Source organism: Cuculus canorus, chromosome 19 (genome assembly GCF_017976375.1).
Source record: "Cuculus canorus isolate bCucCan1 chromosome 19, bCucCan1.pri, whole genome shotgun sequence".
Taxonomy (NCBI): Eukaryota; Metazoa; Chordata; class Aves; order Cuculiformes; family Cuculidae; genus Cuculus; species Cuculus canorus.
This window is the reverse complement of record NC_071419.1, coordinates 1,060,663-1,084,173: the sequence shown is the minus strand read 5'-3', so window position 1 is coordinate 1,084,173 and position 23,511 is coordinate 1,060,663. Positions and strand designations below refer to the sequence as shown.

Sequence of the window (23,511 nt, the reverse complement as noted above, 5' to 3'; positions counted from 1 at the left end):
GCCGGGGCCTCCCTTCCTGCTGGGTGTTCTTTTCACATGGCTCCAATGGGGCTGAGGGTTTTTTAGGACTAGGAAGTGTCATTTTTATGGATATCGCCCTGTGCAGGGGACAGCTCGACAGGCGGGGGCCCTCCAGGAATCAAAGCGAAGCAGGAAAGGTCAGCTCGAGTGTTAAGGTGACGGAGCCATCCAGCATCCATCAGGTACGCAGGGAAGGAGGAATGGGCAAAGAAAAGCCGCACAGAGCCAGCAGCAAAGCAGGAGGCTTCGAGCAACCGCCCTGCCAGCTCGCTGCCGCCAACCGCTCGCCGCACCGAACGTGTGGGTCCTCGTTTGCACCACACTGCGGACCCACCCCGGTGGGGGCTTGGGTTTCTTCTCTTTTTAAAAGACATACATACACACTTGCGAGAAAAAGCAAATCTTACAGCCCCAAAGCGGTCTGAGGGCGGCGAGCAGCAGCTCGCACTTTCTGATGGGGCGACGACGGACTGAGCCCTGGGTTCCCAGCTTGCTCACGGCGACAGTGCCATCAACTCAAACCCAGCACAGGGTCTGATCAACCTTCACACCTCCAAGCACCTTGCAGTCAGCGCAGACCCTTTTCATTTAAAATAAGACTATGTAATTAATAACATACCAGTTAGTTTTTATGGGTGTTCAAGCTCCTAAAGTTACCCCACCCAGCGCTGGACCACAAGGAGAGGGTCACAGAACCAGAACTCTGCCGCAACAGTTGCAATTCCAAACGGTTCATATAACGCTGCCAGGAAAACTCCTCCTGCTGCCAATTCCAGCTTTGCTGCTGCGCAGGAGGGGCTCGAGCCTCCACAGCCGTTCTTGAGGGGCTTTAAACAGACGTGCCGTGTGCTGACAAGGTGGTGCGGAACTGCAGCAGCACCGCGCAGCTCAGCGCAGGGAGACAGCGCCTTCCCTGCCGAGGAACATCGCCGTGCGGGTGCTGCTTGGGAAGGGCTGGAGGCTCCTCTGTGTGCACGCTCAGAATTCATCTACCCCAAGTTACACCTTTGGTCCATATAAACACAGAAACGATCTCAACAAATCCCATGAGTAAGGGATAGTCGTGCAGAGATCAAAACCAGCTTCTTGTAGGACCCAGACTGCAGGGTCGATGTGAGCCCAGCAACGCCCGCCCCTGCTGAACTGGCACCCAGCTCTGAAGAAGCTGACCTTACAAACCAAGCCTCGGGCTTATATTCTACTGCAAAGCAAGCCAAGACCTCGGCTGGACTGCTCTCCAGCCAGAACCAAAGCCCCAGTAATTGCAAATTCCACATCGCGTTAAGTTATTTGCAGGTAAGAATAATCCCTGCTGGTGATCCACAGCCCGGGCGTTCCTCCAGAGCTGTCGCCAGAACAGAGTCTCTTGGCAAAAGCACGCGCAAACATCTACAGTAACAACACGCTGAGCAATAATTCTTCCTAAGTATTGCCAAACAATATGAAAAGTCAAGTTACAGCTGTGAGACAGAACGGAGAGAGTTTGGAGGAGGATCTGGTGTCTGGCAGAGCCTCCAGAGACCACAAGTTCTTTTCAAACCCTGTTCTTCCCAATACCGCCAGAGTCAGCATAGAATAACCCTGCCGTTCACAGGAGCGCTGTGCTCATTCCCAGTTTCAGGAATGGGGTGGTTAATGGCACAGAGAGCCCACAACACCACCGTAAGCACAAGGAACACTGTCAGAAACACGTCCTCCTGGAGCGGCCAGTGCGGGTTTATATGACAAGAGAACTGAGATTTAGTCCCAAGGGCTTCACAATTCCAGATTATAGCTCCAACTTAAAGTTTCCACCACGTTTCACAGAATCACAGAATGGTTTGGGTTGGAAGAGACCCCCAGAAGCATTCACTCCCCTGCCATGGGCAGACCAGTTCCAGCTGAGAGATGCTTCCAGACAAGGAATTGCAGCAGGTTGTGGTCAGCCCGGCTTTACAGCCTTGGCAATTTTTTACCAAGCGTTTCTCTGATGCATCCACAAAGGGAAAAAAGAGCTTAAAAGCATTAATCCTTCACGCAGACCAGACGTTCCCCCAAGTTTAAACTCCCGCACCTATTCAAGCCTATAGCCCGGATGACGAGGCAACGCGAGGCAGATGGGGAACTCATGCTCTGGAGGATGTGGGGGCCACCCTTTGCAAATGACCCCCCTTATAAATAGCCGGAGCAGAATCCAGATCTTCCAGACCCAGACAGCCTCCGAGATAAGCTGCTGGCAATCATTTACCCATCGAGAACTCCACTGCCGCGCGCCCACCGGTGCTGCATTTTCTCTTTCTAGCACAACCTGTACGGGACCATTTTTATCAACTGATAAAATCTGGAAGCCTTCTAATTAGGTAATTAGAACCATAATAATTGAGACTAAAGCCAGACCTCGAAGGGCCCTCTTGTCCCCCAGCTCCCCTTTCTCAATTAACTCCGCAGAGTGATAACCACTGCGGCTTAAAGGCTGAAGAAGGGAAGGATCAAAAGGCCAGTTTAATACAGCTGGAGGGGAGGAATGCATCCCAGCTCACCAGCAACCCTCTGATGAAACCCTGGGCCAATTCTTTATGCAAATGCCTTAATTAGAATTACCAGATTACACCGCTGAAGGCTTTATTTAAACAGGCAGTTTATCAGCAGGGTAAACTCTGCTCTCCTGCTCAGCAAATGCTGGGGTAAACGCGTTTATTCGAAGCTACCACCGAGCACTGATTTAATAAACCGCCTGCACATCCCCCCAGCACAAAAAGAGAGATCGCCGGCCAGATGACCACTGATCCCAACAACCCAGGGACAGTCTCTCAGATGGAGAAATTCCCTCATTTTCTACATCATAGCATCTCTGTACTGGTTTAGAGCAAAGCAGGGGGAAAACCCCGCAGCGTCCCATCACACCCGCATCGGCAGCACGAGCACCGCTAGCCTGGGCTCCGTACAAAAAAGCAGGCATAAACCATCTTCCCGATTAATGATCTACAGAAGCCATCAATACCGAATTCCAGCTTTACACTGAGAGGTATTTTTCCATCTTAGTATCAAATAAAAGAAATTAAGTTCTTCCTAAATCACAAGTCTTATTTTCCACCGCAGACCCAGGCTCAGAACTCTATTATTTGTTGTTGTCTATTGTTATTTACAAAGCGGAGCCACGCATTCGCACGCCAACACCCGGCCAGGAGAACGCCGCAGCTCCTTGTTTATTCAGACATTTGACTTGAGCAGCACTGCCATTCCACAACTCCATTTGTTTTTCTTCCCAAATCTTCAAAGAAATGTTTATAGCAAGTAAACCAAGGCCTAACTGTATCGATGAAGCGGTCTTTGTTAGGCAAAGGCTTATCTCATCAGATGCAAAGCACCCAAGCATAAAGAACCACTAAAAATGTCAGCATCCACCGGTGAAGTTTGAGAGCGCAAAAGGAAGGGATGCGAGCGGGGGGGTGTGCTTTGAGAACCTTAGAGTTTTGGGGCTCTTACGACTTCTCGCTTCTCTCTGGGATGAAGCTCATTCAGATGAGTAACCCACCCAGCTGAAACTCTGATAATTTTAAGGGAACACAAAATCCAAGTGATTTCCTGGTACTTAAATCTGTTTTCCCAGACCACACGACAAAAAGTGTCCCGAGTTAGCTTAATTCCAGGGAAACTGGTCTGAAATAGGACCCTGTAGAGAAAGAATTGTTTGCAGTGCAGGGAAGATGAACGCCCTAAAGAAATCTCTTTTACGAATTCATTTTACTCAGTGCCACTGATTTGCTCAACGACAAAGTGTCTCTTACGTGGAAGGGGATGCGCTTAAGCTGGAAAGGGGAGACATCACCTTATGCTCTTAGATAACTGCCCCTCAAATAACGAGGCTGTAATTCACCCTGACTGCTGAGATGGAATCACAGCGCTGCATTTCAAAGTTATTCCAAGGCTTCTTTCACCGGAGCCGCCAATAAACTTGCAGCAGTTTGCTCGGGGTTAACACCGGAGTCACGTGCAGAGCTGCAGTTCATTTTAACACAGCCACTGAGAATATAACCCTGCTTCTACCCACACGCCTCCCGCGTGTCGCCGCCTCGGAAGACGCTGCGCTTCAAAAAAAGCTCTGAATCCGCCTTAAAAAGAGGAAAAATGAGAGACTGCATTTTCCATCACCATTTGCAGATCTTTTCTAAGCCAACCAAGTAATAAGCCAAGCTTTCCCGCTCCTCCCCGGCCGCCGGAGGCTTTAGAGGGACTGAAGGTCACGCAGTGGCTCAACACTATGTCACTATTTCACATTTTTGTGAGGCAAAGTAGTAAAAAGTTGTTACATCACCCATTCAGAAGGCTGACCGCAGCCACAGGTACGACATCTATCTCATGAAACAGCCGTGCCAGACACACAACCGACCCCTAAAACTAATCTGATCGACCAAGAGATTTGCCCAAAATGCCACATTTCTGTGGGAAAAACAGCTAATGCAGACAAAGAGGTTAAAATGTTCATTATTAAGGGCACCAAAAGAACAGAGGCTTCCCCAGTTAAGTGAGAAAGTTCAAAAAGTATTAAGGATGAAGAGTATCATCTAATTAAGAGAAGAATAAAACATTTCTACCACCTCAAAGGGGCACAATTCAGAACTACATTCAGGGTAATTCTGAGGAACCCATCTGTGGTGCCTGTGCCCAGCGATGCCCGGGATGCTGGTACGGAGCCGCTTTGTCCGCGCGATCCTTTGTGGGGAAGAGCCCCCCGAGACAGGAAAATGCGACTGTCACCATAAAAACTGGCAGGGACATTCAAGTGCAGATGCGGAATCTGCATACGTGTAAAAGGGTCCCCAACGCCCCCGACACCCCGCAGCCCAGCCGGGAACGGGGGACCACGGCACTGCGGGGGGGCAGCACCGGGGAGGGGGCAATGGGGGTACCCAGAGGGGATGCTGGGGGGTGTCGGGCACCAAGAGGGGGGGCACCGAGGGGGTACAGGGCACCGGGGAGGGAGCATTAGGGGGTACCGGGGGGGGGGGGGTACTGGGGAGACTGGGGAGCACAGGGAAAGAGACACCGAGAGGGCACTGGGCACCGGTTGGGGGTCATGGGGGGCGGCACCGGGCACGCTACCGGGCATCCAAACACAGCGAACCGGGGAGAACGGCGCTGGCTCTTCGCCAGTGCAGGCTTTCAGCCGCGATACGGGCGATTTAGATGAAAAACATCACACTTTTTTGGGGAAAGAAGCAGGAACCACCCTTCCCGCCCCCACCCTCCGGACGGCACCGCCACGGGAAGGGCACTCAGCGGGCACCGGGCGGCCCTTTGTTGTGCCCCTCGGGAAGTTGCGGCCGCCGGCAGCGCCCCGGCCCCGCCACGCCCGGCGGAGCGGCGGCGCTCGGAGCCCCCGCGCAGCACTCACCGTTGCGGGGCGGTCCCTTGGCGGCGGCGCGGGGCTCCGGGAGCTCGGCGGGCGGCTCCAGCTCCATGGCGGCGGCGCCGGGGCCGGGGCGCGGCGGGACTCAGGGGCCCCGGCGGCCGCGCTGCCCCATGGCCGCTCCGGGCGCTGCTGACAGCCGGGAGCCGCCGCTGCGGGCGCCGCGATCGCGCCGGGCGCCCCGCCCTCCCGCGCGGCACCGCGGGACGAGTAGTTCGCGCGCGCCGCCGGGGCTCTGCGGCCACGCCCCCTAATCAGACCACGCCCCCCGCGGCAACCAATTGTCGTGGCCGCCCCCGAGTGACCACGCCCCCGACGTCCAGGCCACGCCCCCCGCACTGCGGCATCCAACCGCCGTGGCCGCATCGGGACCGACCACGCCCCCTCTACTCAGGTCACGCCCCCATAGTGACGTGATCAATCACCGTGGTCACGCCCCCCTTCGGCCACGCCCGCACGCAGCAACACCCAATCAGTGTTATCGCATCCCGGTAGGCCCTGCCCCTTTCCTCCTTGGCCACGCCCCCACAGCGTCCCCTCTGACCACGCCCATTATGGCCATGTCCCTCCCCGAGGCCCCACCCCCCGCCGGCGCCGACCGGGCCGTACCGGGGCCGGAGCCCCACCGGCTCCGCCTCAAGAGTGAGGTCCGTCCCGGCTCCCCCCCGGCTCGTGCACTGGGAGCGACGGGGCGCTAGGGGGCACCCGGCGGCCGGGGACGCCGGGAGGAGCGAGGGAGGGAGCACGGGGTGGAACGGGAGAGGGGACACCGGGGAGCCCGGGGAGGCACCGGACAGCCCCGCCCGGGACAAGCGGGGCTCGGGGCGCGGGGCAGCGGGGCAGGAGGCGGGCAGGACCGGCCCCGGGCGCGCGGCGGCGCAGGCAGAGCCCGGCCTCGGGGCGGGCACCGGGAGCTCCGCCCGGGCGGGACCGCCCCCCCCGGTGCCGGGCGGCTCCTCCTCCTGCCCCGCCGGGCCGGGCGGAGCTGCCCGGTGCCGCTCTCGCCATGCGGGCGCTGCTGCTCCCGGCGCTGCTGCTCCCGGTGCTGCTGATCCCGCCGAGCGCCGCCGCTTCGGTAAGAACCGGTCCCGGTGTCCCGACGGAGCCCCCGCACCGGCACCGGAGGGGCTCCCTGCGGGAGAGGGTTTGGGAAGCGATGGCCGGGGGAGCTCTGCTTTGACCCCCGGTACCGGTCCCGGAGCGTGGGGGGCTCCCAGGGGAGAGCTGTCACGGTGTGGGTGCCGGGATGGTGCGGATCCGCGCGGGGTTTGGGCACCGGGGCGGTTTGTGTCCCGGTGCGGTCCCGGTGCCGGTGCGGTTTGTGTCCCGGGGCGGTTTCAGCGCCGGGGCTGCCGCCGCTGCGGGCTTTCGGCGCAGGGAGCGTTTCGGGGCACGAGCGTGCCGGGAGCGCTGGAAGAAGCCCGGAGCGCGGTGGCGGGCGCAGCATCCACCGTCCCTGCGCCGGAGGAACTGCCCGGGAAAGATTCCCCCGCGGGGGGAGAGGCCGCGGGCACAGGACCGGGCAGCGCGAGGGACACAGCCTCTCGCATGGATCCACCATCCCTCGGCTCCGATCCCGTCCCCCGGGACGGTGGGTCCAGGCCAAAGCGAGGGCGGCGGGCGCAGCCCCCGGGTCAGAAGGGCGCTGATGCCGGGATCACCAGAGCGTTGAAGAGCCAAAGATTTTCCAAGTCATTTGGTGGAACGAGATGAAAACACAGCTGTTGTTGGCAGCTGTTGGCTTGGGAGTGGTGTCCGGCAGAGCCCCACTCGCAGCAGGGCTGCAGGGGTGACGCTGGGATCCGCAGCCCAAGCACTGCCCCTGCCTCCCTCCCTCCCCGCCGATGCTGCCCACTGTGCTTGTGGTGTCCTTTCAGTCCTTGCTGTTGGGAGCAGCCCCGTCGGTGGGCATCCCCGTGCCCCACAAGCGCGGCCGTGTCCCCGCGACGGCCACGGGACGCCTGCGCGGTGCCGATGCCCGAGGCTTGGCCACCGCTGGCCCCAGCCCGGCTCTGCCAGCCCCGCTGCGCTCCCCGAGCTGCGGAACGTGTTCAACACGTTGTGCCAAGGCAGGGAGGAGGAGGAAGAGGAGGGTGACACGGTTTCCCTCCTGTGATGGGGACACACCTTCCAGCCGCAGCGCGAGAGGCGCAGCGCGCTTATCAACACAGCGTGTTTTCCTCCCAGACAAGGCCTTTGGCAGCAGCCCCCGGGGAGCTGAAAGCTGGCCAGGGTTCATCGTCACAGGTCCCGCTTCCCCCAACCGCGGCACAGACTCCGCGCTCACATGGACGCCCTTGCGAGAGGTCCCAGAAGTGAAGCAGCGCTGGGAAAATTCCCCAGCTTACAAAACTGGGAGTGAGGAAACCCTCGGCACGGGGCAGGGACGCTCTCCCACGCGAGCCGTGGGTCACGGCCCCGCTGCGGAGCTGCCGCCCGGCTCCTGAGGAGGGGCAGCGCCCGCCTGGCTGCACTCTGCGAGTGGGGCACGAGCGGAACAACCGCACGGAGCCCCTGCGGGAATGCAGCCACCAGGAAGGTGTCTTGGAGGGCCGTTGGGTTCCATCCCCGAGCAGCCGGTGCCGTGTGCCCCCAGGTCCCATCCCACGTGCGTGCGAGGGCCGCGGGCAGGCGACCCCCTGCGCCCGCCGGGGTGACACTCACAAGGATGCACCGTGCGGGGGACTGTGTTTTTTTGAAGACTTCCTTGTTTATAGCCTTTTCTGTATAAATAGAACATACGGTTCCTGTTTAAGGAAGCCATTTAAAAGGCAGAACGAGGTTTAATGTTACTACCCCGCGTGCAGGCGGGCGGGCGGCTGCCATGGCTGTTGCGCAGTGGCGCGCAGCTCCGGGGAAGGCGCAGCCGGTCACCCCGGCGCCCGCTGGCACCTCAGCCCGAGGGGTGCGGATTTGCCAGGGTGAGATAAAATGTGGGTGCCGAGCTTGTGAGTCCCCGCGGGGGCCGTCAGCTGGGGTGCGAGAGGGCAAAGGCTTGGCTGGGAGTCCCCAGGGCAGAAGTCACCCCTTGGCGCCGTGGGGCAGCCTCTGGGTCCCCTGCGCCACAGGTAGGGGAGCCGCGGGCACTCCGGCCCTCTCACACCCCACCGCAGCGGGACGCGTGGGGCCTCCGCGCCGGCCGTGCCTCCCACCACAGCGCTGCCGAGGGGAGTGGGATGCAACGCGCAGCCCGCGGCCGCCTGCTCCCACGGGAACCGTCTCCCGGCACGGGCAGCTGCAGCCCTTCCCCGGGGAAGGCGCCGGTGGCGGGCAGGGGCGCAGCGTGTCCCTGGGTGTCGGGTTGTGCTGCGGTGGTGGCGGCTTCACTGGTGGTGGTGGTGGGAATGGGGGACCCCAGCTGCCAACTCCAGTGGGGCTTCCGTGGGGCGCGCCAGGACCTCGCGCAGGGCTCCCACAGGGATGCGTGTGCACACCGACACCTCGCGCCATGCCGTGCAGGTGGAGGGTGGCTCGTGGTGAGGAGAGCAGCCCGGCACGGGGGCCACGGAGCTGCGCAGGTGTGAGCGGGGGTCGGGCTGGTCACAGGGCTGTGAATGGTCCCCCCTGTTTGCACAAGCACCACATTGCCATGGGGAGGTCAGGGGCCCCGGGAGGTGCGAGGTGATGTTTGGAGAGGGGGTGCTGCTCCCTGCCGAGGGCTTGATGAGATCCTGTCCGATCTACAGCCCCCTGGGCCGCCTGGTGTTTTCCTCCCCACCAGCGCATCTTCCTTTCCCTTTGAAAGGGAGATGGGTTTTTGAAATGCAAAATGCCGGAGGTTTTGCTGTAGAAGGGTTTTATGGGAAGGGCAGCCCTGGCCCTGCGGTGGGCGCAGGGGGTCCCTGCGGGAGAGCCGCTGCGCGGGTGCCACCAGCGCGTTGGTCCTGCAGGTGTGGGGCAGGAGGGCACCCGCGCAGCGCTGGGCGCTGCCCGCAGGATGGACACCGGCCCCGGGCGCCTCTGCCCTTTCCCACGCCACGCTGCGCTCCGGGATGAGGGGAGAGCCAGAGCTCAGCATGCTTCCCAGCTCTGCCACCGCTCCGTTTCCCAGGGCTGAGTCAGTGTCCCGGCGGGCAGAGCCTTCTCCCGATGGGTCATCCCTCTCCCGTTTTCCCACCATCCCGGGTGCTCAGAGCAGGCGCGTTCCTGCACGCGGGGTGCTCGGTGCAGCCCTGCCGTGCTCTGTGCCTGCTCCCGGCCCTGCTCCCCGCCAGCCCAGCTGTCCCCAGGGGTGCCCAGCTCCCCATCCGTAGGGTGGGCAGTTCCCGAGCCCGGGGCTGGTGGGAGAGCGATTCCTTATCTGCAGAAACCAGCCGAAAGGCACGCTGGGCTGCATAGCGTGAGTCAAGGCCGTCTGTGGAAACAAGGGAGTCCTTGAGCGCGTGCCTCGGGCCATTGCCGGAGTCTGGAGGGGCCGCGCTCACCCCGAGGTGGCCGCATGTCACCATGAACAAGGGACCCTGTGTGGGCTCGGGGGAACAGAGGCACTTCTGGCTCTCCTTGCTGCCCTCCCTGCTCATTTTTGCTGGGTCTTGTTGGAGGCTGGGAGAGAGCCTTGGACACGGGACCAAAGCACCCGGGACATCAAATGCTCCGGTGGCTGCGGGGGCGAGCGGCCGCCTGGGGGTCATCGCTTTCCCCCAGGTGCAGCGTGGTGGGACACGGTGCTTGGGGACGGACGAAGCTCCACTCTCTTTGGGACTTGTCCAGGAGCCCCAGGGGCGGTGGGAGACCTCTGGACGTGCAGTAGAGGGGGAGCTGGCTTTGATGGCTCGCAGGGGTTGGCCGGGCTCTGTGGGACGCCCAGGTGGGATGCCAGGCTCGACGGCTGCCCCACCGCTTTGTGTCCCCGCAGGCACTGGGTGAGGCGGACCAGGTCCAGATGACCTCGGAGGGCTCTGACTGCCGCTGCAAGTGCATCCTGCGGCCGCTCAGCAAGGACGCCTGCAGCCGCGTCAGGAATGGCAGCGCACGGGTGGAGGACTTCTACACGGTGGAGACGGTGAGCTCGGGGGCTGACTGCAAGTGCTCCTGCACTGCTCCCCCGTCCTCGCTCAACCCCTGCGAGAATGAGTGGAAGATGGAGAAGCTGAAGAAGCAGGCGCCCGAGCTCTTCAAGGTATCTGCAGGGGTGGGGGGGCCACGGGCTCGGGGCTGGAGACCCCTCCCCACGTGCAGGAGCCCACGCTCCCCATCCCTGCCCGGGAAATGGAGCAGTGTTGTTCCTGCATTCCAGCCGTGAGCGGGGAGGGGGACACGAGGAGGCATCTGCAGCCCTGTCCCGTGCCCCGTGGCCCAACCCTGCTGTCCTTCTGTAGCTGCAGTCCATGGTGGACCTGCTGGAGGGAACGCTTTACAGCATGGACCTGATGAAGGTGCACTCCTACATCAACAAGGTGGTGGCCCAGATGAACACACTGGAGGAGGTGAGGGAGGTCCAGCAGGCGCCGCCCCTGCAGCGTGCCCCGTCTGGCAGCTCGGGACTTGTGGGCTCCCTGCTCAGGGCTCCAACCTCTCCTCTCCTCCAGACCATCAAGACTAACCTGAGCAGAGAGAACGACTTCATGAAGGAGAGCGTCCTGCACCTCTCCGACCAGATGAAACGCTACGAGAACTACTCCGACATCATGATCAGCATCAAGAAGGAGATCTCCAACCTGGGCTACCAGCTGCTGCAGAAGGACGCTGCCGCTGTCCCCGAGAGCAAGGCGCAGGTACCCCCGGGACCCCAGCCCCTCGCCGGCGTGGCCGGTGCTGCGCCGGCAGCTCCCGTGAGCCGGGACGGTGCTGGGAGGAGAGGGGTCTGATGGCGCTGCACCCCCAGGACACGGCGGGCGGCCGAGAGAAGGAGGCAGGACGATACCCCAGCACCCGCAAGGCGCTGGGGGACAGGGCAGCCCCCCGAGCACCCAAGGAGAAGCAGCTGAAGCCTGAGAAGCCCAAAAAGGATAACGTGAAGGCCAGGGGGGGGTCCCAGGCTACGCCCAAGCCCAAGCCATCGGCGCACCAGCAGACCGTGGTCCGGGGCATCACCTACTACAAGGTGGGACAGGCAGGGGCAGCGGAGCCAGCCGGCAGCCATGGTGAGTCCCTGGGACGGGGCGGGGGGCACCCTCCTGCTGCCCCCACAAACGCACCGACCCCCCGCTCGTCCCCACGCAGATAGCCCGGCCAGGGGGGCGGCCGCACCGGAGCGGCAGGAGGAGAGGGGTCCCCGGCCTCCCCCTGTCGAGGGGACCCCGGCACAAGCTGCTGCACGGGCAGAGACCGCCGTGCCCAGAACGACGGCTGCACCCAGCACCGCCCTGGCCCCCCGCACCACCGCCCGCAGCCTGCCCGCCACCGTCCTCGCGCAGGGCTCTGACAGCACCGCGGGCCCCGAAGTGCCAAACAGAGGTGGGTGAGTGGGGGACTGGGATGGGGCACCCCAGGTGGTCCCGTCCCCATGGCCACCAGCAATGGCTCTGCCACTGGGAAGGGCTTCCCCGCGAAGGCAGGCTGCCTGCAGGGGTAAGCCTTCCTCCTCTTCCTCGGTACTCAGTGAAGGAGGTGGAGTGTGAAGGCACCATTGAGTCGGTGGAGCACCCCATGGAGCACCACAGCTACGGACGCAACGAGGGAGCCTGGATGAAGGACCCGGCAGCCAAGGATGACCGCATCTACGTTACCAACTACTACTATGGCAACAGCCTGGTGGAATTCCGGAACCTCGACAACTTCAAGCAAGGTGAGGGCAGGCGGCCAAGCGGGCACAGGGGCCCTGGCTCCTCCCAGGGGTGCCCTGTGCCGTGCAACACCAGCTGGGCTGGATCTAGGATGGTGGAGAGCAGCCATGGGGCAGCAAGGGGGTCACAAGTGCCATCATGCATGGGACTCCAGCGCTGTGAGGGGTCCCAACACCACTGTCACTGCTTGCAGGTCGCTGGAGCAACCTCTACAAGCTGCCCTACAACTGGATCGGCACCGGGCACGTGGTGTACCGTGGGGCCTTTTACTACAACCGTGCCTTCACCAAGAACATCATCAAGTACGACCTGAAGGAGCGGTACGTGGCAGCCTGGGCACTGCTTCATGATGTGGTGTACGAGGACACGACGCCCTGGAAGTGGAGGGGCCACTCGGACATTGACTTTGCCGTGGATGAGAGTGGGCTCTGGGTCATCTACCCCTCCGTGGACTACGATTACTCACAGCAGGAGGTGATCGTCCTGAGCCGCCTTGACCCTGGGGACCTCTCGGTGCGCAGGGAGACTACTTGGAAGACGGGGCTGAAGCGCAACACCTACGGGAACTGCTTCATCATCTGCGGCATCCTCTACGCCGTGGACACCTACAGCCAGAAGGAAGGGCAGATCTCCTACGCCTTCGACACACACACGGACACGGAGGCAGAGCTCCGGCTGCCGTTCGTCAACCAGTATGCCTTCACCACGCAGGTCGACTACAACCCCAAGGAGAAGGTGCTGTACGCCTGGGACAACGGCCATCAGATGACGTACGGGCTCCGCTTCGTGGTCTGAGCGCCTGGCTGGGTCCCGGCCGCCCCTGCGCCCGCCCTCTGCCGTGCCCGGCCAGGGTGCCCCATCGCAGCTTGTCCCCGGCACCCGAGCTGGGCCAGGGCTGCAGGGAGAGCCCAGCTTCCACCCCAGACCCCATCCGCCGCCCCCCGGTCCCCGACACCCGCCGTGCGGCAGGGCAGGGGGTGCAGGTAAGCGCAACCCCCAGCAGACACCCCCTTGACAACGTGGCCGTCGGGGTGTGGGGCTGCCCCACAGCCAGCGACGCCTTCCCGGGGCTGCGGGAGCAGAGCCCATCCCTGCATCCCCCGGAGGCAGCCGGGTGTGCGCTGCCAGCAGCACCCGCCCCGCGCCACCGCACCGAGCACCCCACCTGAGCACCGCTCCCCGCAGCGCCGGTACCGCACCCACAGCTGCCAGCGGTGCGAGTGCCTTCGCAGCCGGGTGCTGATGCCGGGGCACCGTGCCCTCGCTTGCCCCCGCGGGGCGAGCAGGGACCCCTCGCTGCCGGGGCAGGAGCAGCTGCCGACCGCTATTTTAGGAGATGTGATTAAGATGCCTTTGCTTTTGCCTCTCATTAGCTTTTTATTTAAATGCAGAGCTGTGCAGAATCCCCTCTCCTGGCATGAGGCACGCGCGGCCCTGCTGCTCGCTGCCCCGGGCAGGGCGAGGGGCCGGGAGCGCTTGGCTTGGGTTTGGTCATTTTAGACGTGAACAGTATTAAAAAAAATAACAGATATGAACACAGGCTGCGTGCACTGTCATTTCTCCCGCAGTGGGTCCCAGCTCAGCCCCCGTCGCACACCAGGCGTGCCCAGGGGCTGCTGTTCCCTGCACACCTGCCTGGCACCGCGGCTGCTCCCCACATCCCCCATCTCCCATGGCTGCAGCCCCAGCACGGTGCCACGGCTGCACCCAGAGTGAGCAGCGCAGCAGCAGGCGTGGCACGAGGAAAAGGGGATTTGGGGCTGCCAGGTCTGAGCCCCACTGCTGCGGAGAGCAGAGCAGCTGAGCGTGGGCACGGCCGCAGCAGCTGCCCTCCACTGCAGCGGAATCCTGCAGGCGTGGAGCTGCCCGGGGCCCCAGGGGGGAGCAGCCCCTGCAGCCCCGCTCCTGCCCGCGTGGGCTGGGGCAGCTGCCCCCGGCACAGACCGACCCACGCGCCATCCCCGTGTCCCAAGAGGCTGCAGCCGGACGCCTCGGAGCTGCCACCGCGCAGCAGAGCCTGGTGTCCGGGGATGCTGGCACGGCTGAAACATGTCCCACGGGAATGACTCAAGGGCAGTGCCGGGCGTGGGGCAGCCTGGCGTCCTCTCTGCTGGCCCCACGCCTCAGCCGAGCCCAGGTCCTGCCCTGACACCCAAAGACACCAACTGTGGCCGTCCCCATCCCTGCCCCAACCCCTGTGCCAGCGCTGCGGCTCATCCCTGGCTCGGCCGCGAGTCCCCACCACGAGAAAGGAGCTGGCTGCCTCCCCCCACCCAGGCTGGGTCCCATCCAGGCTTTTATCTCGCGATCCCCGGCAAATCCCTGTCCAAACAATACAGATTTCTGACATTTTTTTGCGGTAAAGTAAACTCCCGGCACATCTCTAATTCCAGGGCTTTGTTGTTCTTCGTCGGGGGCTGCCGTGGCTCTGCGCCGCCTCGCCGCGCGGGGCTCTGGACGCCCCTCTGCTCCCCTTGAGGGAAAAATCAGGGGAGGGGGTAATTAAACCCGCGTGGCTGGAGGGCAGCAGCATCTAATTGGGGCTGTGGGCCTCCTGCAACGGTGCCCCTTGGCGAGCGTGCCCCTCGCTGCCGCTAACACTGTGATAATGAGAAGCTTTAATTATGCCCACATGACAGACGCCCCACGGGATACGTTCTCCCCCCGACGGCTGCCTGGCCTCGTCCCGAAACCTGCGTGCGCGTGCACCGGCTTGGCCGGGCTGTGCGGCTGGGGGGGGCAGGACAGGGCGATGCAGAGCGCAGCGGGGCCGTGGCGGTGATGTGGGGCCATGTGGGGCGACGGGGTACGCAGCAGGGCAGCACAGGGGGTGATGCGAGGCGATGCAGGACAGAAAGGCAGCTGCAGCCTCAGGAGGATTCTTGGCAGCACGGGCTGTCAAAGCTCCGGCACGGTTAAAGCCTGTGTGAGAGCAGCCCCAGCTCCCACCGACAAACCATCAGCGGGGAGCAAAGCCCAAGGGGCCATTCCTTCCCCATGGGGTCACTGTGTTGGGTCCTCTGGGCTTCCCGGACCCCTGGCCGCTCCACACCTTCTCAGTCTCCTGATCCCCTTTCTTGGCTGTTCCATGTCAGGGAATCCCAGCTGGAACAGGGCCGTGGGAATGTCCTGCTCCACTGCTGCTCACCTGCGGCCCAACCGGCCGATCCCGCAGCCGCGCTGCTGCACTGGCGCCCAGGCTCGATGACTCCCTCACTCCTGCTGCTGCGCGCGGGGCTGTGCCTCTGCCCCTCACCAGCTGCTCCTGGTCCCGTCCCGGTCCCACGAGGACGATGTGGGCTGGGGAGGACGGGGGTCCCGGGCAGGAGACACGTGGGGTCGGGCAGGATGGGCTCCCGCCGCGCCAGGCGCTGCTGACTTCCAGACATTCCTCCTGTGCGTGGCCGGCACCACCTCGGCTCATAACGTGATTAAAAGATTAAAATCTCTCTGTTCAGCAGCAAGCAGCAAATGAAGCTTGAGACGGGGATGCTGAGGGGCTGCGGTGCCCAGCGCCCCCGTGACAGCAGCGCCCAGGGGAGGGCAGAGGAGGCCATCGGCACGGGGGCTGCTGGCGCCTCCGTCCCAAAACGCGCTCCGGTGGGCACGGCTGCCCCTCAGCAAAGCCGGGCAGTGGAGCTCTGACACCCCCCTTCTCAGTTCCTGGCTGGGGGTGGTGTGTCGGTGGCAGTTTTGCCTCCCTACCAGCCCGCCGGCCGCTCCGCTTGCCCCACCAGCCACGGTGCCGGGGAAATTGAGCCTTTCCCTCCGTTCTTATCTCCGTCCGGGGGCTGCTGACCCAGGGAATGAGGCGATGTGCATCCGGCAGCAGGTGGAAGTGAGTCCGGGGGCTGCGCCCACAGCACAAACATGCTTCAAAGCCAGAGCCAGCAGCACAGAGTGTCACAGGGATCTATTTTTGTTGCCGTCCATGACGCTTCCCTCCACGCAGTCGCTGCCGCCGGCAGGCCTGGGCACAGCCCCGGCAGGGCAGGCATTTCCAACTGTGCCCCGGCTCCCGGCACAGCGGCAGCGCCGCAGGACAGTGCTGGCACCGCTCTGCCCACGCAGCCCTGAGCTGGGGCTTGCCCGGCAGCGCTGAGACCCACCAGCTCATTGCACCCATGGCCAGCCGGGAGCCGGGGAGGACGGGCGGAGGCGGTGAGGCTCACGCAGGTGCCCGGTGTCAGACCTGGTCAAGTGCTTCCCCTCGGCTGGGGCTGCACAGGCAGCAGGGAAGCTGCTTCTCTTGTAACCGTGATGAAGCTGCGGCTGGAAGCGTAGCGGGAGCTCAGCACACGAGTGTCAACCAAGCCAAACAACACCGTCTGGGGGAGCAGCAGGAGCTGCCGGCTCCACACGCACCTTCCCAGCACCGTGGGATGGTGAGAGGCTGCCAGACACGGCACCGGGGGAAGCCGAGGCATGAACCCACCCCTGGGACTGGAGGGATTTGGAGACCCCCCGTCTTCCCTGTCTCTGGGATGGTGCAGGCAGAGAGAGCACGGCCGGGCACAACGCCCACTCCCCCCAGCACAGACATGCTGCTCCCAGCACAGCCCCGCTGCTCCCAGTACGGACACGCTACAGGAGAGGAGGAAGGTGGGAGCAGCGAGCGCAGAGGCTACACCCATCCACCCCCGCTGCCTGCCTTCCCCGGGCCGTGTAGGGCATCATCCTGCTCTGCACCAAACCCAGAGTCGATGGTCCTCAGGGCCGGTGGATTTACCGGCGGCTGCGCCGGCTGGCAGGGAGAGTGCCAGCACGCTGCCTTCCCTGGCTGGGCTCTGCCTCGTGCTGCTGCTCCCCCGGGATCCCTCGGACGGGTGCTCGGACACGACCGGTGGCAGGAGCTGAGCCGGGACACAGCTGTGCCAGCAGCCTCTCGGCAGAGCCCGTCCATCGCCAGGGGAGCAGGAGGCTCAGAGCCCTTGTGCGGGTCCCCATCCCATGGGCTGCCAGCACCGGGAAGTGTCTGGTGGGACACTGGTGCTGCTGGGAGCCCTGCTCGGTGTCTGGAGAGCCGCACGGCGCCGTAGGACTGCGGGTGGCAAGGCTGCCAGCCCCGAGCGGCAGCGGGAAAGGGCGATGGCAGTGGCCAGAGGGAAGGGAGGGGAGCCGTGAGCCTTGGCGGTGCTGCGCTGACTCACACACCAGTGGAAACGGAAATCTGTTCCCAGGATTGCCACTGCCAGCTCCAAACCACCGCTGGCACAGCACGGTGCAAGGAGAGGGCTGCTGAGCTCTGCTCACCCCTGCACCGGCACGCTCCCCATCGTCCTGTGGGCGCACCGAGAGCCACCTTTGGGAGCCCCGAGGATGGCAGGAGCGAGGCAGCGCCTGCACCCAGACACTGCCCGCATTGATGGGAGCAGTGGGACTGGGGCAGCGCGGGACAAAGCCTCCTCCAGCCCGGCCAACAAAACGGGCATTGAGGGCAGGGCGCGGGCGGCTGCCCCGGGCAGACCTGGGCTGCCGGGGGGACACGGCCTTTCCCCACAACGCAGGGCTTGTTGTCAGCCAGATGCACCAGACGCTGCTCGCACGCAGCCATGCGGGGCTGCTGCTCCCGGCACTGGAGGGGAGCGGGCGGCACGGCACAGCCGAGGGCTCCGTGCCCTCGGTGGTGGTTCCTGAGCTCCCATCCTGCCCTGCACAGCACCTGGTGCGTGCTGCCGTGTGCCGCCTCGCCGCACGCAGAAACCAGGGTCAGCCCTTGGCACTAGCGCTCAGCGCTGCTGAGGAGCCATCCCGGAGGAGGGAGGAGACCTCTGGGAGGTGACGGGAGCAATGCCAGGAGCGTCAGAGGACCTAGAGCTTGCGTCTGTCACAGCCAACACCGGCCAAGCGAGGTGGAGCTCGGGCTTCTCCACTCAGACTCTGCGCCACTCGCATCTGCCCCTGCCCCCTCTGCAGCTCCGCTTTCCTCCAGGCCCCCATCCTAACCAAAACTGCAGAATCAGGCCCAGGAGCAGGTCCTCCCAGCTCCACAGGCACTGTCCGCACTTGGCCAGGCCTTGCTGAGCCGGGAAGAGAAACATCTGGTCCGGCTGAATGCTTTCCCGGGCGCGCGGCCAGGGCTCCCTGCGCGGTGGCATCAGCCCCGGGCCGTGCCCCGTAGCTGCTGGCTGCTCCTCCTTCCCATCCCCACCCTGGAACTTATTTATTTGCTAAGGAACAGCTTACCCCAGGAACTCTGATCTAATGCTGAGGGGTATCTTCGGTTACAAGGCAAAATAAACAGTTGGAGCCTCAGAGGCCCTGATGCTCTGCAAACCCTGGTGCTAAACCCAGGGCCAGCATCGGCAGCTGGGTGGGCACAGGGGAGCTGTGGGGTCCCAGGAAAAGCCTTGAGGATGTCCCACTGCCCGCAGCGATGGGGGTGATGCTGCGTGAGCCCGAGGGCAGCGCAGCCCTGGAGTGCTGTAGGAGGTGCCCTTTGGTGGGGTTCTGCCACTGGCCACCCCTCCCCGGGGCGAGCAGCAAAGCCAGCCAGCCAGCACGGCAACGTGACAGCAGCAGCTTCTGCGGGGAGCTGCGTCCTCCCCGCGTGCCCTGGTGCCCACTGCCTCACCTCCCCATCCATTTCGTTCCAGGGCTGGTTGTTCATGCCATGTCCTGCAACAGCCCAGGGCAGCTCTCATAAAATCTCTGGATCGCTTGCTTTTGCCCCCCCGTGCAGGCAGATGGGGTAATTCAGCCTCGGGATTCAGCATGGTGCCTGAAACCCGTTTACCTCCTCAAGCAGCTGCTGTGGGCTCCGCACAAAGCAAAGCCAGAGCTGCTCTCCTACATGCAATGGGTCTGACACTACCTGGCAGGTCACCTATGCCTTTTCCCCAGAGCGCTGCACCGGTGTCCCCTGTCCTGAGGGAGCCACCTTGCACTGTGCAGGAGGCAGGAGCAAAGCCTGCTCCAGGCCGGGAATGCTGGCACCGAGTGCAGCACCCTCCGGACGGCTCTCTCTTCACAAGAATGTACAGGAGAGCTTTGGCAGCACAGCAGATCTCAACGGAACCCCTGTTAGGCATCAAGCAGCTGTACAAACCGACTCTCTGGCAGAGGCAGCTCTGCTCTGAGCAGCCACTTGCACTGCAGACCTCCGGAGCAGCCTCGCAACCTGAATTATCCCAGCTCTGTAACCACAAAGACACAAACACCACCAAACCCCTGTGGGCTGTGACCTTGGGATGTTCCCAGGGATCAGTCACAAACTGCTTTTAATTTTGTCTCTGCAGTTCAGCACATGTTAAGGCTTTTCCCTGGGCACGACAATGCTATCCAAACCTGGGACTTCCCCTTGGATGTTCAGTGCCTGGCCATTCCGTATTTTCTCCCTTGTTCCTGACCAGTGACCAGCGCGTCAGTGAGCTGTATCACCACCCAACCTAGTGGAGATTCTCTCAGGCAGCGCTGCTGCTGGAAGGCTCCAACCCTCACCTGAGGACACCTCAATGGCATCATGCCTGTGCACCCCCTTCTTCCTTTCTTCTGCCAAGCCACCCCACAGCACAGCATCCAGGACCGAACCCTGGAAAGCCATCAGGGTGCTACCTGTGCCTGCTTTCCTTCATCAGGAATGCAGGTAAGAACCAAGAGGCTCCCTTTGGACACACGAGCTCTCCAAAGGAGAGGCCAAGAGTCAGTCAGGCGTGATCCAATGGAGGCAGCCTGCCCCAGCCCACCTGATTCCCAGCACGGCGAACCCACCACTCTCCCCCTTTCAGGCACCAGGCTCCTGGGACAGGAGCATGTGGACCTGGGATCCTTGCAGTGCTGTGCTCCGTCTTCCAGAGGGCTGCACATGTGGGAGGTCACACAAAGCATTTTGTCCCCGTCTGCCTTTCTTGCAACACAACCATGAACCAGAGGAGCCAGTTCCCACACACGTCTCTCAGTACGCTTCAGCAGTGTGGAGCCACGTGGGGCTTGGCCCACAGCTGTGCCTGCCTGGGTCTCCTCTGCTGCCAAACATATCCCCATTCCGGTGCCAAACATATCCCATTTTGGGGCATTCTAAGCTCAGAACAAAGCAATCACACAGCCAGTATTAGCATCAGTGTAAAGCTATCCCTCATAACAGCCTGATATACAGGAAATTCACTTCAGCACACATCATTGGACCTTGCTCTCATTAGAACTTTTTTGAGGCTCAGAAATCCTTCATATCTATGCTGAGATCAGCGTGCTGAATTACCATCTTTTTCCTAAACAGAACCTGGATCCAATCTGAGGACTCCCCAATGGGTAGGGAATTCTTCATGTTATACTGCATTAGCTCCACTAACACAAACCATGACAGCTGCATCATTAATGACCGAGCAGCACTGTATATCTCTTCCTTCCATCAGAACCAAAAAAGGCCTTCGGAATCACAGCTCCATCTCCTCAGTTCCAAAGATCTCCATGGGGGAAAGACAAACCACTTAACTAGCTCAGTGCTTCACAGCTGAAAAGACTGAGACCTGGGAGTGCCTGCAAACCTGAGAGATAATCTTCTAGGTCAACCAGCTTCTCTCGAGTCCGGTTTCCCCATTTCATCCGGCCTTCCTAAGTCTCCACATGCACACAAAGAGCACTTGCTTTGAAACTATCACAGCCCTTTTGTTTTAATAGCGCTTCAGCTGGAATGAAGCTTCCACTCTTTCCACCCCACAGTGTGATGCTGTGTGCCAAGAACAGCCAGCTCAGTCTGTTCTCATCCAAAACACCTGCATGCAGCTAGAAACATTTCTTCTTTACACTCCCAATTCTGGGGTGAGGGCACTGGCAGACCAGCATCCTGCACCCTAAACGCACCCCTGCAGACAGCTGTCAGGTGGAGCCTTCACCCTGAGAGCACCCACTGGCTTCCAGAAGATCTTTGCCAAGGCTGAATTAGCTCCCGGGGGAGCAAACCTGGAGGGTGATACCAGAACTCAGCTTTGTGACACACACCGAGGAAGTTTCCTGGGAAGGTGGCTGCAGTAGCACCCCCGTGAGGCACCGGCCTGAAGGCCCAGTCTGCCAGCAGGGCCAGGCAAAGCCCCGCTGGCACCACAAATGGACAGGAATTCTTCAGCACGACAACCATCGGGGCAGAGATCCCCCAGTGCTGATGGAGCCCTTCAGTTCAAATTATGTCTGCTAAACACCTCAGCAAATCAGTTCATCTCCATAACATCGGAACACCAGCACATTTACTCCTGGGCTACCGAAGTGAGAAACATTGACTCCCCATACACACCTGTGTAACATTCCCATTCCCAATCAATATCAAGTTAAATACTTTCCATGTGTTCAGCTGAACCAGCTTCACAGACCTGTACTCATCTGCATATTCCTCAAAGAGAAAAGCAATCTTAAACCGCAAGTTACGTTAGTGTTTTCGTTAGAAACAGAAGTTCTAATAAATGTTCCACAAATCTCAATTTCTCTCCATACAGCTCATGGCTTCTTTATCCCACTGCTACCAGAACCCCCACCACTGACAGCTTCCAAACAAAATTCTATTTAATAAGACAGATGCAGCCGATACAACGAATTGTCAGCACACTGCAGTTTTATGCCTTGATGGCGTATTTGCGGGCAGGGTACAAACGTTCTTTTCGCAGCTGTTTTTTGGTCTTCAGGTTTTCTTCATGCTTATTTAATCTGCGTCGCATGGCACGAGTCTTCTTCGGCCGCAGATCGAGAGGCTTATACTTTTTGCCCTGTTTGCAGAAACACAACAAATTGAGCTGGAGAGACTGCGAGGCAGCAGTCAGGTGCACAAGCTCACAGAGAGCAGAGCTGCCTGTAAGAACAGCAGCACTGGAAGCTGCTTTTTATCGGGACCATCGTTACAGCCTAAAGGTTGAAAAAACTTCTCTCCACTGGGAAATATGAGTCGATTCCAGCTTTTGTACCAGTTGTATAAGCTCTGACCCAGGTTTAAGTAATGCTTACTTTTTCAAATCCCAGTTTTCCAACAGCCCTTGAGAAGTTCTTTTTTTTCCTATTCCACGTAACTCAAATCCCAAGAAGTAATATTCTAAAACCTATAGGTACTTATCAAAATAAGAAATTCCTCAGTCACCTGTAACATCATTAAGATTTAGGAAAGTCTGTGTATTTCTGGGAACTGCATCCTCTAGAAAAGTACTGTGTGCCCCAGAGAAAGGGCCCTGCCCAGAAGACTCTCACACTGAGCTCAGAGAACTCAGGGTAGTCTTGCAATAATATGTAAATAGGAATCATGACCAGAGAAGTTTAAAGCTGAACACAAATATTTTTTCTTTGATTTTAAGCTTTTAGGTAGCAATCAACAAAATTAGTTCCTTCCAACAAACTACACAATTGAAAACAGCCAGAGAACAGCGCCCACCGTGTCACAGGTTTGGAGTTACCTTGTAAAACTTCCTCAAGTTCTCCTTCTGAGTCTGGTTGATCACAGTTAAGACTCTGGCAATGGATTTGCGCACCACACGTCTGCATGCAGAGAAAACAGCATGTCTGAGAACAGACTGAAAGCCAAGTGCCACATATTTAACTCCCAGTCCACAGAAAACGAGCACACGCTGTGACCACGACACTTACCTTGGCCCACGCCGCAGCAAAACACCAATCCCCGGCACGCCTCAGCTCAGCGTCTGAGCAGAGACGCACAAACCGGTGGTTCAGGCCTACAAATACCCGCTTCTCTTTCATTTCGTCTCTTTCGCTCCTTCCACCGCACGAGGCAGCCACGCGGGCGTCAGAGGCGCCTCTCGGCCCAGCGCCCCGGCCCCGGGCGAGCTGCCCCCTGGCCTCCCCGAGCCCCGAACTCACATCTTGGAGAGCTTGGAGGCGGCTCCGCCCGTCACCTTGGCCACACGCAGCTGCGACAGCTCCACCTTCAGATCGTCCAGCTGCTTCAGCAGCTCCTCCTTCTTCTTCCCGCGAAGGTCTCGGGCCTTGATCTTGGCCTGCGGGCGGCGGACAGGCCGTCAGCCCCGCTCCCGGTCCCCCGCCCCGCTGCGGCCTCCCCGGGTCCCCCCCGCCCTCATCCCCCTCCGCGGCGGCCGCGCGGCCCGGCCGGCGGCGCACGATAGCGGGTGGCGGCACCGTGCCGGGGGCGCGGCGGGAAGGCCATCGGCGCGGCGGCCGCGCAGATGCGGCCGGATTGCGGCGGGACAGGGAAAGCAGCGCTCACCATGATGGCAGCCCCGGCGCGGCTCCGCGGCGGAAAGGACGGAAGCCGCGCGGGGACAGGAGGCGGAGGGCGCGGCCGAGCGGAGCTTACCAATGCGCGGCTCGGCGGGGGGAGGAGCCAGTGTGCGGCGCCGGGTTCCCCCCGCGCGGGCAGCGCGGTGGTACGGGCCGCGGGCGCCGTCTGCGGGGGCTGCGGGCGGGCGGGCTGCGGCTCGTCCTGCTGCG

The 23,511-nt window shown here is 61.4% G+C and overlaps 3 protein-coding genes across 5 annotated transcripts in view; 1 reads left to right on the top strand and 2 right to left on the bottom strand.

Moving 5' to 3' along the window:
* Window positions 1–5,580, bottom strand: part of NR6A1 (nuclear receptor subfamily 6 group A member 1) — an 84,586-nt gene extending 79,006 nt beyond the window's left edge. For all 3 annotated transcript variants that reach the window (XM_054084097.1, XM_054084098.1, XM_054084099.1), the window contains exon 1: window positions 5,396–5,580. In XM_054084097.1, coding sequence (XP_053940072.1) covers window positions 5,396–5,462 — 67 coding nt within the window. In that variant the 5' untranslated portion in view covers window positions 5,463–5,580. The remainder of the gene's footprint in view (window positions 1–5,395) is intronic.
* Window positions 5,581–6,247: 667 nt separating this feature from the next.
* OLFML2A (olfactomedin like 2A) lies at window positions 6,248–13,231 on the top strand. Its single transcript, XM_054084560.1, has 8 exons — window positions 6,248–6,485; window positions 10,266–10,529; window positions 10,729–10,836; window positions 10,939–11,124; window positions 11,235–11,493; window positions 11,573–11,806; window positions 11,952–12,137; window positions 12,329–13,231. Exons 1-8 carry the CDS (start codon window positions 6,417–6,419, stop codon window positions 12,928–12,930), a joined length of 1,908 nt encoding a protein of 635 aa, XP_053940535.1. The 5' UTR covers window positions 6,248–6,416; the 3' UTR covers window positions 12,931–13,231.
* An 8,378-nt stretch (window positions 13,232–21,609) lies between these two features.
* On the bottom strand, window positions 21,610–23,439 carry RPL35 (ribosomal protein L35). Its single transcript, XM_054084048.1, has 4 exons — window positions 23,288–23,439; window positions 22,924–23,060; window positions 22,503–22,584; window positions 21,610–21,827 (listed from the first exon to the last, which is right to left on the bottom strand). The coding sequence occupies exons 1-4, from the start codon at window positions 23,288–23,290 to the stop codon at window positions 21,678–21,680; spliced, it is 372 nt and encodes a 123-aa protein (XP_053940023.1). The 5' UTR covers window positions 23,291–23,439; the 3' UTR covers window positions 21,610–21,677.
* Between the last annotated feature and the right edge of the window lie 72 nt (window positions 23,440–23,511).